The 14,034-nt window shown below is 42.0% G+C and overlaps 1 protein-coding gene across 3 annotated transcripts; it reads right to left on the reverse strand.

Moving 5' to 3' along the window:
• Positions 1 to 146: 146 nt before the first annotated feature.
• Positions 147 to 13,568, reverse strand: si:ch211-243j20.2 (uridine-cytidine kinase-like 1). 3 transcript variants are annotated; one of them, XM_061704273.1, is made up of 15 exons: positions 13,454 to 13,568; positions 11,452 to 11,663; positions 10,403 to 10,509; positions 10,104 to 10,274; positions 7,413 to 7,484; positions 6,294 to 6,483; positions 6,142 to 6,203; positions 4,845 to 4,861; positions 2,606 to 2,704; positions 2,439 to 2,487; positions 2,296 to 2,358; positions 1,868 to 1,990; positions 1,675 to 1,782; positions 1,353 to 1,509; positions 147 to 1,182 (listed from the first exon to the last, which is right to left on the reverse strand). In XM_061704273.1, exons 1-15 carry the CDS (start codon positions 13,552 to 13,554, stop codon positions 1,106 to 1,108), a joined length of 1,608 nt encoding a protein of 535 aa, XP_061560257.1. In that variant the 5' UTR covers positions 13,555 to 13,568; the 3' UTR covers positions 147 to 1,105. The 3 variants fall into 3 exon arrangements, with proteins under 3 accessions (XP_061560257.1, XP_061560256.1, XP_061560258.1); XM_061704272.1 differs by having other exon boundaries at positions 2,439 to 2,532; XM_061704274.1 differs by lacking the exons at positions 2,296 to 2,358; positions 2,439 to 2,487; positions 4,845 to 4,861.
• Between the last annotated feature and the right edge of the window lie 466 nt (positions 13,569 to 14,034).

The following is a 14,034-nucleotide window of genomic DNA, read 5'->3' on the forward strand; positions in this document are numbered from 1 at the left end:
GAAGGCCACACGCGAAGGAAGCTTTCGTCACTTCCGCCCTGTAAACACGCAAACAGGAAGTGTTCGGCACCCCGGTGGACAATACCTCACGTTTGAGACCAAAAGATAAGCATGTGATGAAGTTTAACACACAAATGAAACAAAAATATTAACAAGAAATATTTTATTTGACCGACACTCCATGAGGGGCACATTCCCTTCAAGGGCGCAGTGGAGCGGAGCAGATGAAATGCAGCCTCACCAAAAATGAAGGCCATCATATGAAATCGTAACATTTGTCGGGATACGAGGCTGTAAAGTCACAGTCAGTCAATTATAAAATAAATTAAAACATTCAAAATGGCTGACACACAGTTGAGGTTTAGATTTAAATCCAGAGAATAGAATAAGAAGTTTAGCCATCTTTGCTCAATGATACTGGCAGGAAACACGTTAAAATGAACAACAGCAGCATTAACACCACTGACACTCATTTTGTAACTAAAGGTTTCCTTTGGCTGATGAGAGGTTGCAAATTATACAAATATAATGAACGGCGCCATAAAATACATTCAGTATATAACAAGTAAACCAAAAACAAATAGTTTTGTAATTCAAGTACAAAGATTTTTTTGTAATTCTTAGAGGAAGTCCGCACCATAATGTCCTTAAAGTACTAGAAAATGGGCAGCGGTAAACACTGAATGAAGTGACAGAAACATGATCACGCAACACAAACGTGCGTACAGTCGGAACGCTTCTGTCAACGCAACCCGGAAGCCGTAAAAGCTGCTCCACTAAAACAAATCATCCGGGGTAGCTATGGTTACATCAAAGACAATACTTTCTTCATAAACTACTGTCGAATCCACGTGGTTTTAGTGGGAAAAAGTGTAAATGCTCAGTGGATTTTCAAAAAAATGGGGCTCCTTCTGATGTCGCTTTGTAGATAGAACATTAAATAGATAAAGATCAAGATGTCCCTTTTTAAAGTCAAAGGCTCTTCGTCAGATGAAAATAAAACATGAACACATTACTGGTAATGAAAGAAAATCAAGTATTTGTTGGCACGCGTGTTTGTTCTGCGGACCTGGGAGGCTCAGCGATGTTTTGTTTTCGCGTCTCGTCACAAGTCCACCCCGTCGTCACTTTCGCACCAGTCCGAGGGAGCGTCGGTGCCGAAGTAACGATCGCCAAAATTACCTTCGAGGCAGACAAGATGTGACAGCTTTAAAGGGGGCATATCATGCAAGGGTGAGCCAGTGAAATACGCTTTCCTGCTATTAGCAACCAGTCATTCTAACCACAACCCTGTCAGACGCGTCTTTATTTAAAAAAAATGAGATCGTTTTGCTTTTGTGTGTGTTTCGCACCGATGCCCGGGATGATGTGGAACTGGTGGTTGACCTCCTTGTCCACGGCCGTGGTGATGACGCGCACTTTGGGGAAGGCGTAGGCCACCGAGTGGACGCCCGTCTCCGCCATGAGCAGCGACAGCAAGAAGATCTTGTCCTCGGCCACGTCGTGGTCCTTTCAACATCGACAGCGTCAACTTCAAATGCACCAAATCTTTCACAGCATTCATTTATTCATCGACAGCGCGTTCCCTTCCGACTCCTCGCTAACGATTCTTTTGAGAGGCGCAGGCGCTTCCCCCTGCAGTTCCGGAGCGTGGATGACAATGGGCGTACCCACCAGCAGAACTCTGACGGCCATGAGCGCAGCGGCCCCGGTGGACACGGTGCTGTCCATCAGGATGACAAAATCCTCACTGATGTCTTTGGGCAGCCGCAGATAGTGCAGCTACACTCGCGACACACGAGACATTTATTTGTCATAAATATCTTACTGAGCAGTAGAATATAACGGCGGTCGAGAGGCGGCGCACCTCAGGTTCGCCCGTGTCGAGGTTGGTCTGGATGAGGATTTTCCCCAGTCGGATGTCTTTGCACACGGCCCTGAGTGCCGGCTCCATGGTCTCGCCTGCCCTCAGGATGGACACGCCTGTGATCTACACCACAACAACACACTCAACAATACATCAGATGATATTATACTGTATAGAAAATCTTACGCACTATAAAGATTTACTTCATGTATTTTAATCTCCATAGAAATGACTAGGAATGTATATCCCTGTGAATTTTTGTTTTTCTGTATGTGCCTGGCGAGTAATTTGTTGGTTGTGCTACATTATTAACACAAGCGTATGCGTGTGAATATTGCTGCTGTGACAATTAGATTTCTCTCACGGGACGCATGAAGTATCTCCCTATAAAGTTGTCGGAGAACGCATAATGAAGAAAAGAGACTTACTCGTTTACCGCTCAGCCTCCTGCCGTGGTAGACGCCACCCTGAGGCGTCTCCACGGATACGGGCTGTAACCGAGAAGAAGTAGTAGTAGTTATCCCTGCTGGTAAAGCGTTAAATGAAGACACTTAAGAAAACAAACGCGGACCTTGAGGGGCAGGAAGGAGAGGGCGTGTTCGATCAGGAGCCTCATTAATCTTTTGGAGTAGAAAACAAACGCGTCGCGGTTGGTCTCCTTGTTCCTAATGAAGCGATGACGGAGCGGGTAGTAAAAATAACAAAACCCGAGCTCAGTTAGGCTCATCACCGGGTTACCTGATGATGGTGTGCATGCCGCGCACCTGCGGCGTGCTCTTCAGGACGCTCAGAGTGTCGGGTAGGGGCTGACCTTGGTGAGCCGACGCCAGAGCAGACCTGCAAATCAAATCCCTTTGATTGACGTGTAACAAACAAGCCGTTGATCCATTCGTGAGGTACGAAGAAGAAAATCAGTCTCATGTAAATTCAATGGTCACTTTTTTTTTTAGGGGGCAGGCAATGTAAATACTGCCAGTGCCAGCCCCATTAATAATCTGCAAATATTTCTTACATTCATTGAGCCGTTTTTCCCCCCCCTTGAAATTAGTTATTAAAATGTATTCTCTATTCATTCCTTTATTTAACTATATCAAATTAAATAATTAGTTGATTGAGTTATTGTAACTGATGTAATTTAATTTACTTTAATGAATTGCTTAATTGTAATAGAAATTCATTCATCCATCCATCCATTTTCTGAGCCGTTTATCCTCACTATGGTCGCAGGCGTGCTGGAGCCTATCCCAGCTGTCATCGGGCAGGAGGCGGGGTACACCCTGAACTGGTTGCCAGCCAATCGCAGGGCACATACAAACAGACAAGCATTCGCGCTCACAGTCACGCCTACGGGCAATTTAGAGTCTCCAATTATTGCATGTTTTTGGGATGTGGGAGGAAACCGGAGTGCCCGGAGAAAACCCACGCAGGCACGGGGAGAACATGCAAACTCCACACAGGCGGGGCCGGGGATTGAACCCGGGTCCTCAGAACTGTGAGGCTGACGCTCTAACCAGTCGGCCACCGTGCCGCCAAATTCATTCTAAATAATCTAATTTAAAAATAACTAAAAAGAGTGATACATAATTTAAACACTTTTAAAAAAATTTTTTTTAAAATAGCTCCTCCACGAATAAACTCACCAATCTGTCCCAAAAAATTTTCTATCAGCACCAGCAGGTGGCGCTGAGTCCCTTCCAATGCAAGCCTGTCAGACTGCCTATTTTTAATAAAGCAGACAGAGCCAGAGACCAAAAAGCATTTCATATGCACTTGGAAACGATTTTAAATTGTGACAAACATTCATAATATATCTCGTTAATCGATAATAATAATTCATTTCATTCACAGGCACCTTTTTGGACAAACAAGCACAACATACAAATGAAGAAAACAAGCACTACAAAAAAGGAAAAGCACAACAACAAGATAAAAAAAAAAAAGTTAACATTTCAAATAATATAAGCAACGGTCAGCTGTTAAAGTGAGCAAGCGGTCCGCAGTAAATTTGTTGTTAGGCTAAATTTGCCAAGTGTTAGTGATTCCGTATTACAACGGTCCCAACGGTTCGCTTTTTTTTGCAACAACAAGCAGTTCAAGCGTAATGTCACTGACCACGTCATTAGGTACGACTCAACGGTATGACATCCAATACGAGAGCAGCTCTTGCATGTACTGCATGTGATCTCATTAGTACCTAATCGAGTGTCCAGCGAGTGCTGCTGCTTTAAGCCACCAACCGCTGGATGGCGTTCGCCACACAGCAAAAAGGGAAAAAAAATAAATTAAAAAAAAAAGCACGCAAGCTGCGTTTGTTCTAGCAAGTCGCAGGCGTGTGGAAATTCACGGCAAACAAGGTCAGAGTGCAACAAGGTGCCTCACATATCCCAGCGCAGCTTCCCCTGAAGAAGGGTCGTGTGACAGGAAGTGACGATGCGCATCGGAGAGGACAGAAGAAGAGGGGGAAAAAGTCAATAAAACAGCCGACAGCATCGCAGCTGCGAGGCTCACTATGGATTTTGTTGTTGTTGAAATGACGATCTGAGTCACACTGCTCATTCGCACTTCAAAATGAAAGCCTTTCATTTGAAAGAACACTTCAATTTGCTGTATGGGAGACAGTATAATGTTAAATAGGAAGAATTTGACCTTGAAAGAAAGTCTTCAAGTGTTACATGGGATTTCAGAGGACAATTGTAGTTAGAAAAGGGTGTTTAAATTTGAAAGTTGGTTTGCGTTAACGCTGAATTTTCATTTTGAGGCAAAGTAGTAGCTAGAAAGGACGTTTGTGATCATGTTGAAAGCCTTTAAAGGATAAGGCTTAGTTTGAAAGGATTTGATTTTTCATTTTCATGTTAAAAGCTTTTCTGAGATGGGGTTTCGGCCACGGAGGTGATTTTAGTTTGAAAGTGAGTTCAATGTAAGCTTTTCAATTGACAAGTTTAGTTAGTAGCAGTAGTAGTAGTAAACAGAGTTGTACCTCACAGTGATCTCCCGCTGGGACGGTCACACAGCATTCAGCCACGCGGGGCGGGAGGGCCGTGCACGTACAGGAAGGACATAGACACACGCACACACAAAAGTGGTGAAGTCGCCTGCATTCAGTCAACACAAGTGTGTGTGTGTGTGTGTGTGCGTGTGTGTGTGTGTGTGTGTGTGTATTAGTGGACCACTCATCCGATACACGAAGATTCTTAAATCAGGCCACCGAGCATTTGCATAATCAAGCCTCCTGTAATATTTGTTGCAGTCATTTAGCCAATTTTCTTTCCTACTGTAAGTATTCATTTTCATTCATCTCACTCTAATTGGTGAATTTATTGTAATTTATTGTATTGAAATACGAAATATTAGGCAACAATGTTATATATGAGTTCAACATTATTTTTAAAGAGTTGTTTACGTAATCATAATGAAATGATTTATAAAAGTTACAACATTTTATTATTGAATTCAATTTGACCAATTCTGCACGCACATTTGAACCCTATTAACCCCATTGACAAATGACATGCAAAGCCAATTAGCCAATCAGAAGCCTGAAGAAAGTCACTTCTGGAAAAGCCACAACCAGAACAATAGTGACTCCAAATATATATATATTTTTTACATAAATAAATAAAAAGGCTAACAGCCGCCACATTCCCACCAAGTGATCCAGTACACCTGAAGGCTTGAAAGCATAAAACGCTAAATGACGCCAGCGGACCTCAAAGCACGCCGGCAACAAAGTGAACAATACAATAACGGAGGATCTCTTTCTCCTTGCTTATGTCGTACCAAACAGAAAGAGCAAGAACGGACACCAAGAAGTTTGAGGCTAGCGATCTGTTCCTTTACTCAACGAACGCACAGCCTCTTATAAGCCACACCAAGCATTCTAGGAAGTCCACTCCCATCCTCGGAAGCGTGAGGACAATCGCACCAACGACGGGATATATTCAATTCACTGGTGTAAACATGTTTTCGTACATTACACAACCAGGTCGGAATGACCCCTCTCTGCTGTCCGTTCATATTAATTCATTCTACCGTATATTCCCTCCCTTTTGGAGAGGTTGCTTCTGATTGGTGGCGTGAATGCAGTCCCAACATGCTTGTTTTCATAGGTTGAGTTCTGATAATCAAGAATTAAACAAGCCTTGCCTTTTGTGAACATACACCAACCAGAAAGTATCAATGAACCTTTTCAACACAAGAAAAGGTGTCCTCGAGTGTACTGTATTGCTTGGTGGAAATAGGTCTTATCATTGGTTGGGAAGAATATTTGGCATTACCTTCTCCAGCTGACTGTGAACGTGCTGAACGATCAAATCCAGCGCCACAAAATTGTCGCCGCCTGCGGCCGGACACAATGGGGGGGTTAAGATCAGGTCCCGGCGTCCCGTTTTAAAAATCACGAGGTCACCGCGAGTCGAGCCGAGCGGACCTCGGGGCACCACGATGTCGGCCAGCTGCACGGTGGGCTCGATGTACCGCTCGAAGGCCGGCTTGACGAACTTGTTGTACTGCCTGATGATGCCGGCGATGTCCCGCCCGCGCTGCGACACGTCCCGCTTCAGCCGGCGCGTGAGCCGAATGTCGGAGTCGGTGTCCACAAACACTTTCATGTCCAGCAGCTGGCCACACAAATACAAAGAGCGGCATTGCGGGAGAAATTAGAAGAAAATTTTATCTAATCAAAACAAGAAAACAAAAAAAAAGAAAGATTTAGATGTTGCATGTTGGTATACGGGAAGTAATATAGTTTACTTATGCTTGAGTAATAAGTGTCCACTTTTGTCTCTTTAAAGTCATCCTGTCACCCAGCAAAAATAAATAAATATATCAAAAAAATAAATGTGGAGAAAACAAATTCTGACAACGATGATGAAGAATAAAATTGAAAAAAAAAAGAGGACGTATTGAGGGCGGCCAGATGAAAAGGCACTGCCGTGTGATTTGGACCAGAGTGCGCGTATAACTCAGTCGCACAATGAGCCGAGACCGTCGCGCCTCCTGCAAATCTGAACAGCCCACCTGCCACAAGATGGAGACCATGAGGAGCGAGATCCGCTTAAGAACATCCTACAGGCTTCCGACCATTTTTTTTAGTTAATTAGTGACATGTGATTAACGGTACTGTATTGTGAGGTGTTCCTAATATTCTGGCCCAAGTGTTGCCTTCAACACCGCTGCAAAGTGATCTAACCCACACTATATTTAAATTTGCAGTGTAACTAACTCCTTGGACCAACAGCACGGTTGAACTCGAGGTTGGCGTGAGTGTCTTAAAGTTGTCATTGACTTAGGCAAAACCAAACCAAATATTCAACGATTGTCTCGCCCTCATTGGACAGCGCAAGCGTACCTAATGAAGTGGTGGACGAGCGTGGTCGCCAAACGCCATTCATCACCGCCCACACACGGGTCGTTATTAACTGTGACGGCGGACGATCCCGTGGGAGACCGTCGGCCTTATCGCTACGGTCCAGCTCTCACGGCCACACACGCAACAGTGCGGTGCGGCAGCGCACACTTAAAGAAAGGGAGGCAGCCCAAAACAAACCTTCAGCAGTTCCTTGTTGGCGAAGGCCAGGATGCCCTCAAAGATGACAACATTGGCCCCGTACACAGTTTTCTGTAAGAAATAAATAAACAAACACAGTAGTAAGAAATGATTTTTTTTCTGTTCAAAATAATACAAAGACATCTGTATAGTTTCAGTCCAAAATAATACAAAGAAAATCTCGTTTTCTATTAAATAATTTTTTTATTTTTGATTAAAATAATTCAGAAATTGGGTTATGTTCTACTAATACACAAAGAAATGTGTTTGTTTTCTTTCCAAAACAGTACAAAGAAATGTAGTTCTTTGCTGTTAATGCACACTTTTTTTTGTTTGTCTATTAGAATAATAAAAGTAAAAAAAAGTAAAAATTTTCTCATTAAAAAAAAAAACATGAATTTCTTTGTACGGTTTAAAAAATACAAATCTTCTTTCCTGTCCAAAAGAGTACAAAGGAATGTATTTCATGTTAAAAACAATACAAAGTGTTTTCTGTCAAAAAAATTGCATGGAGAAATTAGTCAATTTATGTAAAATAAATGTCATGTTTACTAGTTACTTTGCAAAGACTTGCTTTCTGTATTAGACCACATACCTAATTAAGTGGCCAGTGTGTATACGCATGTATCAGGGCCGCCTTACAATAACTACTCGTACCATGTGCCCAAATTTGCGTATTTTTTCTAGATACGAGGTGTCGCTGGGTCATTTGTTTTCCCCTTTAAGTTGCGTGCGAGCTTCCGATAACGCTCAATCCTCGAGTGAGAAGAACAAAGAAAACGGAAAACATTTAAGGCATTGTCATATCCTCGCACGTGGGTAAGGAGAGCCACAGTCGCTGATGCGCTCTTAGCTGTTCATTGAGCGGGACAAACAGTCAAACGCGAATACAAAATGAGAACACCGCACACAAGGAGCCAATACGAAGGACTCTGGCTTCTGACATCACTTGTGAGGCCACACCCCTTAAAAGCACAATACAACAGTTCTTTCAGTAATTATAATTTAAAAAAAACAATTTCCTTGCTGTTCTCTTCTCTTTCTTCTTTTGATTATGTTTCTATGCAACACAGAGCTATGTAGTTACGAGCTTCGTCACAGCACCAAATAAACGTTAGTCAAGTTACCACTGTGCACGGCTTTTTGAGCAAATTCTGCTAACGAGAATAAAAGGCACAAAGACGTTAGCTTCAAAGACAAAATGGAGCCGAGGGCGCGCCACCGTCAACAGCCAGCTTCTCCATCAGTGTCGCGTGGATGTCGATAAAGCTGACCAACGACGCGCAGCGCGGCCGAGACAAAGCGGCCGGCGCTTTATGTGAATTGTAAAGAAACCCATGAGTGTTTATCGATCGCTTCATTTAGTATGTGTGCGCGCGCGTCCTCTCCTCACACGTGATTTAGTGCGTCGTCTGCACGCTCAAGTGTGGCCGCTCGAACTACACTGAAGTTGCTGATGGACCACAGGAGGAGGACGTGGGGGTGGGGGGGGGGTGGAAAGGAGGGTGTGCAGCACCCTTGAGCGGAGAGATGGGGGTTGTTACAGGCTTTTAATTACCAGCAGCCGGTGCAAAGCGCCCGTGAAAGGATTTGTGAGCGTGGACAGGCCATTTCCCATGAGGCTTTGTGCCTTTCAGCCATGAAATTACATCGCCAAGAAATAGAGAACAGTTGTCGCTGCCGGATTGCTTCCTGAGCGCGTGTGCGCGTGCGGTGCGGTGGGGCTTTGTGCTAACGTTCTGATAATTAGCACATTAGCGCGCACAGTTAGCACATCAATGGAAGAGGTGATGTTGTTGTGCTTTTAATTATGTACACCAAGTCGGTGACATGCCGGGGAGCAATGACGACGATACTACAAGTTATTATTAAATAAAAACGGACATTGTTTTTGTACATGGAGTCAGTCATAATGTAAAAAGTAGCTTTAGCCAACACAATTAGTCTTTGCACTCACTCTTGCCTTGTCTGTTTTTACATCAAAATTGTCAATTTTAACAGATCTTATTTTTTGAGTCACACACCGCCAACAGGATACAAAAGATCTGTTGAAAATGAAAATTTGGACATAAAAACATTCAATGAAAAATTACAAAATTAAAATCTGACATAGAACTTACAATTTATCTGATATATTTGGATGAAAAAATTGAAAAAATTAAACTGTCCAAATTTTAAAAGAAAATGATTTGGAAATAGAAATAAAAAAAACTAACAAAAAATTAAAGATGACAATTTTGACAAAAAAGGACCAAAAATGGGAATTAAAAAAAAAAAAAACATTTAAAATTTTTTTTTTAAATGACAAATTCGACAAAAAAACAGACAATTCTTTTTACCATTGTCACAAAAAAGAAAAACATTTCTGATGAATCATCATAAAACATTGACAAAAAATGCCTAGAACATTCAATTTTGAGGAAAATGAAAAAAATATCATTTTGATGGGAAAAAAATTACTACAAATGACTACAAATGCAATAATCTTGATGAAAAATGAACAAAAATATTTAAAAATTTAGATGGGGTGGGGGGAGGGGAATAAATAAATAAATCAAGATGACGAAAAATGACCATAAAGGCAACAATCTGGATGAAAAACGATTCTGTCTTGAATCACTTTTGACTTGAACCTAACTTGCTGTGGACAGTGTTTCGCTGTGAAAAGTAACAACAAACGTGATGACCTACCCATTCTTTGCGTCTGCAGTGAGATGTGAAGTCATACACGGGGACTTTGATGCTTTTTCCTTTCTTCAGCTTTCGCAGGACGTTGACCAACAGCTCAACGTCAAAGGCGTCGGGGTGGTCAAAGTTGTACTCGCTCTTCGCCGCCAGCTCCTGTTCTTCTTTGTTGAGTACCTTGGAGAATGCACAGACAACTGTGATACCATCCCGTTGCTTATTTTTACTCCCCCTCTTTTAAAAAGATTTCCATGGTCTCATTTTTTACATCACAAAAACATGGCATTTGAACAGCCGTTGAGTACCTTGTAGAATGAGTCCATGGAGAGCAGAACCACCCAGGGAATGTCTAGCGCCTCGATGATCTTATTGGCTACTGTTGTTTTCCCAGAAGCACTTCCTCCACACAGACCTAAGGGAAGGACCGCATTGGCTTGAACGGAAACGTATTACCATGCCCGTCTAGGGGTACGGAAAGACTCTCATGGACCTGAACAGAAACTCGTTAGCTTCTTGCCTGTCCAGGCATACAAATAAACTCACATGGACTTTAAACGGAACCTGATTAGCTCCATGCGGAAGATTTATTAGCTCGAAGGTGAAGTGATTAGGTTCATCCCCATCTTGGCATATGGGAGTCTAATATGGCTTTTTTTTTTTTTTTTTTTTTTTTTAAAGATGTGACTACAATTAATTTTTTTTTTTTTTTTATAAAAGAGCCTAATACTTCTTTTCAATTGAGTCGTACAGGTTATAGGTCACATTAATGGTGGAGAAAGTTTTGGAACAATTTAGCTTGGTCTCTTTTATATATATATATCTCACAATAACCTGGCATTTGAACAAGGGTGTGTAGACTTTTTATATCTATTGTACGTGTCTCACGAACGGCTCGACTGTATTTTGTGATGTTCATGTATGTCCTGGCTATTGCAATTTTGACCGGGCACACTACGTGCATCTAACCTTCGAAACAGTATTGTGCACGACACTTCACTTCAGGTTTTGTGGACTGTCATACAGTACAGTATTTTATTTAGCGGTTGTTAATTTGTTAGTCATTATCAAGTCAATACATTTTTAAAAAATGGTATCTTGTGTTGAGTTTATATTGCAAAATACTTAGTGCGACATCTTTTAATATTGCTGGGAGTGCTCAGTTAGTATCTAAACTGCTGACTGGGAAGTAGAATGCAGTCCAAATCTTACTTGTGAATACATTGCTAAAGTTGCTACTGATTGTGCACTGCAAACATTGCCTTTAGGCTGCCAACGGGTCGATGACGGTGACAGCGTTATAGCGAAGCCGTTGCTAACACTTTTATCAAACAAGCTTCACTCAAAATTCTCCTACCAATGACAAAGGCCTCCTTGAAGGTGGTCCCAGTGACGTTGTACCAAGGGGGCCTGCCAGCCGTGTAGATGGTCCTATTGTTGGTCCTCAGCAGCGGGGGCTCCGTCTGGGACTGGCTGGCGGTGCGCTTTTGGGGGGACAACGAGGGTGTCAGGGGGCAGCAGCGAGGTATGCAGCACGGGAGGGCGTCCAGGGAATCTTCTCCACTCCCGCTGATTGAAAAAATTTTTAATTTTGAAATCATGTATAAATATTTGACTTTTAATTAGTAAAAAACGCAATTTCGACAGAAATGGCGTGTGAGTGCTGAAGACTGCATTGAAATGCTGTGAAAAAATGTAGAAACAGAATGTGAGACTCAAAAGTTCGAATAGGTCAGGAAATGTAGAAGTCATTATGTAAAATGTCTTATTTTGGGAATGTTTTTAAATTTTGGGAATTATGGGAACAATTTCCAATTTGTCCTGAACGAGCAGAACAGTTTGATGTTGGAACATTTGATGAAGAAATGTGGAAGAAGTAATTATGTCTCATTGTATTCTATACTTTATATTCTATTCTTCAGCATTCATAGAATAATGAGTGATTTTGAGTGCCTGCTGCCATCAGATATGCCCGTTGTGCTCAGAGCGACCCCACACTGCTCCTTTCGTGCATTTATTATGATTTTTTTTTTTTTTTTTAATGGAGCAACTCCAGGTTCCACAAAGCCTTACATTTAATTTTAAAAAAATTATTCAAATAAGCCTCACTTATTTTTGACCTAACTCCGCTTGTGAATGAAGTCAAAAACAGTTGGATAATTTCAAAACTTTGTGGGACCTGCTGCCGCTGTTCCTGTGGAGGCAGGACAAGAAATCCGCTCACTTGGGGAACTCCCTCCTAAATAAAAACTAAACAAATAAAAATCCTCCACAGGGTTGTTGCTGTCGGTGCGCTTGAGGGGGAGGGCGGTGGGATGGGGGGCCGACCCTCCCCAGGAATACGCAACGATGCCCGGGAGGCAGCTGACAGGTGGGGCTGCAAGTCGCATGAGTAAGGCTGTCATCACGCGGCAGAACATACAAGAAATCACGGCCCTCTGCTTTTGTGACGTCATCAGGTGGACTCTACAACTGAACACATTTATCAAAAAAACATTTTTAATTGCCAAACAACTTGTCGATATAATGAAAAACAGCTATCGATTTTGATGGAAAATGACCAAATGCTATTAGGAACGTACGACACCATTTTTCTTCCCCAGACAGACACCAGTCCAAGTATTCACTCAAGTTCTCACTGATACCGTTTGCAAATAGCGCTACTAATTTCACTACTACCGTTTACAAATAGCGCTACTAATTTTAATACTACCGTTTACAAATAGCGCTACTAATTTTAATACATCAGCATTTCAATCAACACAATGACGTCATTGTGAACAATGACCTCTTTCTTTCTTTCTGGCGCACATATGGATTTGCCCATGTCAAACCTTTGTAGCGCCACCTATTGGCGAGGAGGACGTCGATGTCAGATTTTTATTTAATTTTTTTAATTTTTGCGGTATCAGAGCCTTCACGAGTACCCGATACCTTGAAATAAGTTCGGTAAAGGACGCTCTTCCCTATTAATAATTTCGAAATGTATATATTATTTGGGTCATTCCATTGTCGTAAAAGAAATTAAATCGGGTATCTCGTGTAATATATCCAAAATATAAGCAGCCACTTTGTATATTTGTCACTGGAGCAGCTGTATCCTTTTCTCCTGAAATGGACGTTATAAATACCCAATGACGTCTACTCCCTAACAGAGTTTTTGTGTTGTTTATTTTTTTTCTTTTTAAGACGTCACTCTCTTTGTCTTGGTTTCGTCGTTATCTGCTGTGTGGGGAGCTAAGCTAGCCGCGTTAGCCTGCTGCTAAGCTCCCCTTGTGCCTCGCCATTTCGGCGTCGCAACGCGGTACAACAAGCACACACACACACCCAAAAACGAGTTTCCCACACGCGGCCTGTACCTGTCGGAGCGGGACATGCTTCTATCGCAGCCTTTGCCACCGTAGTAGGGAGAAGGCTGAGGTTGCTGGTCCGGCGGCGTCCCGCTCGACGTGGAGTTCATGGTCACGTTTGCGCCGAAACCCAAACACGGTGACGTCTTTACGTATTGGGACGTACAGCGGGAGCATATTCACTTGTCGTGGGCATTTCGAGGATCACATAAAGAGTGATAGAACTTTATACTAGTGCACTGTTACTTCATATACGGCAAACATGTTTTTTTTTTTATTGCTCAAGCGGTTCATTTACACAATATGCATGTCATTTACTTGTACTTTAACAGATCGTTACTCAGCAGTGATCAAATATACTCCTCGGAGTTTTAACAGATCGTTACTCAGCAGTGGTCAAATACACAATTCTCTCTAGTGGCCCTGGACGCACCACTCTGTCAGCCTCGCCAATGCTCCATTCAATTGCATCAATTTAGTGTCGTAAAAAAAAAAAAAATATATATATATATATATATATATATATATATATAATAATTATAATAATATATATATATATATATATATATATATAATAATAATTATCCATA

The sequence above is a fragment of the Phycodurus eques genome, chromosome 18 (genome assembly GCF_024500275.1).
Source record: "Phycodurus eques isolate BA_2022a chromosome 18, UOR_Pequ_1.1, whole genome shotgun sequence".
NCBI classification, from domain to species: Eukaryota; Metazoa; Chordata; class Actinopteri; order Syngnathiformes; family Syngnathidae; genus Phycodurus; species Phycodurus eques.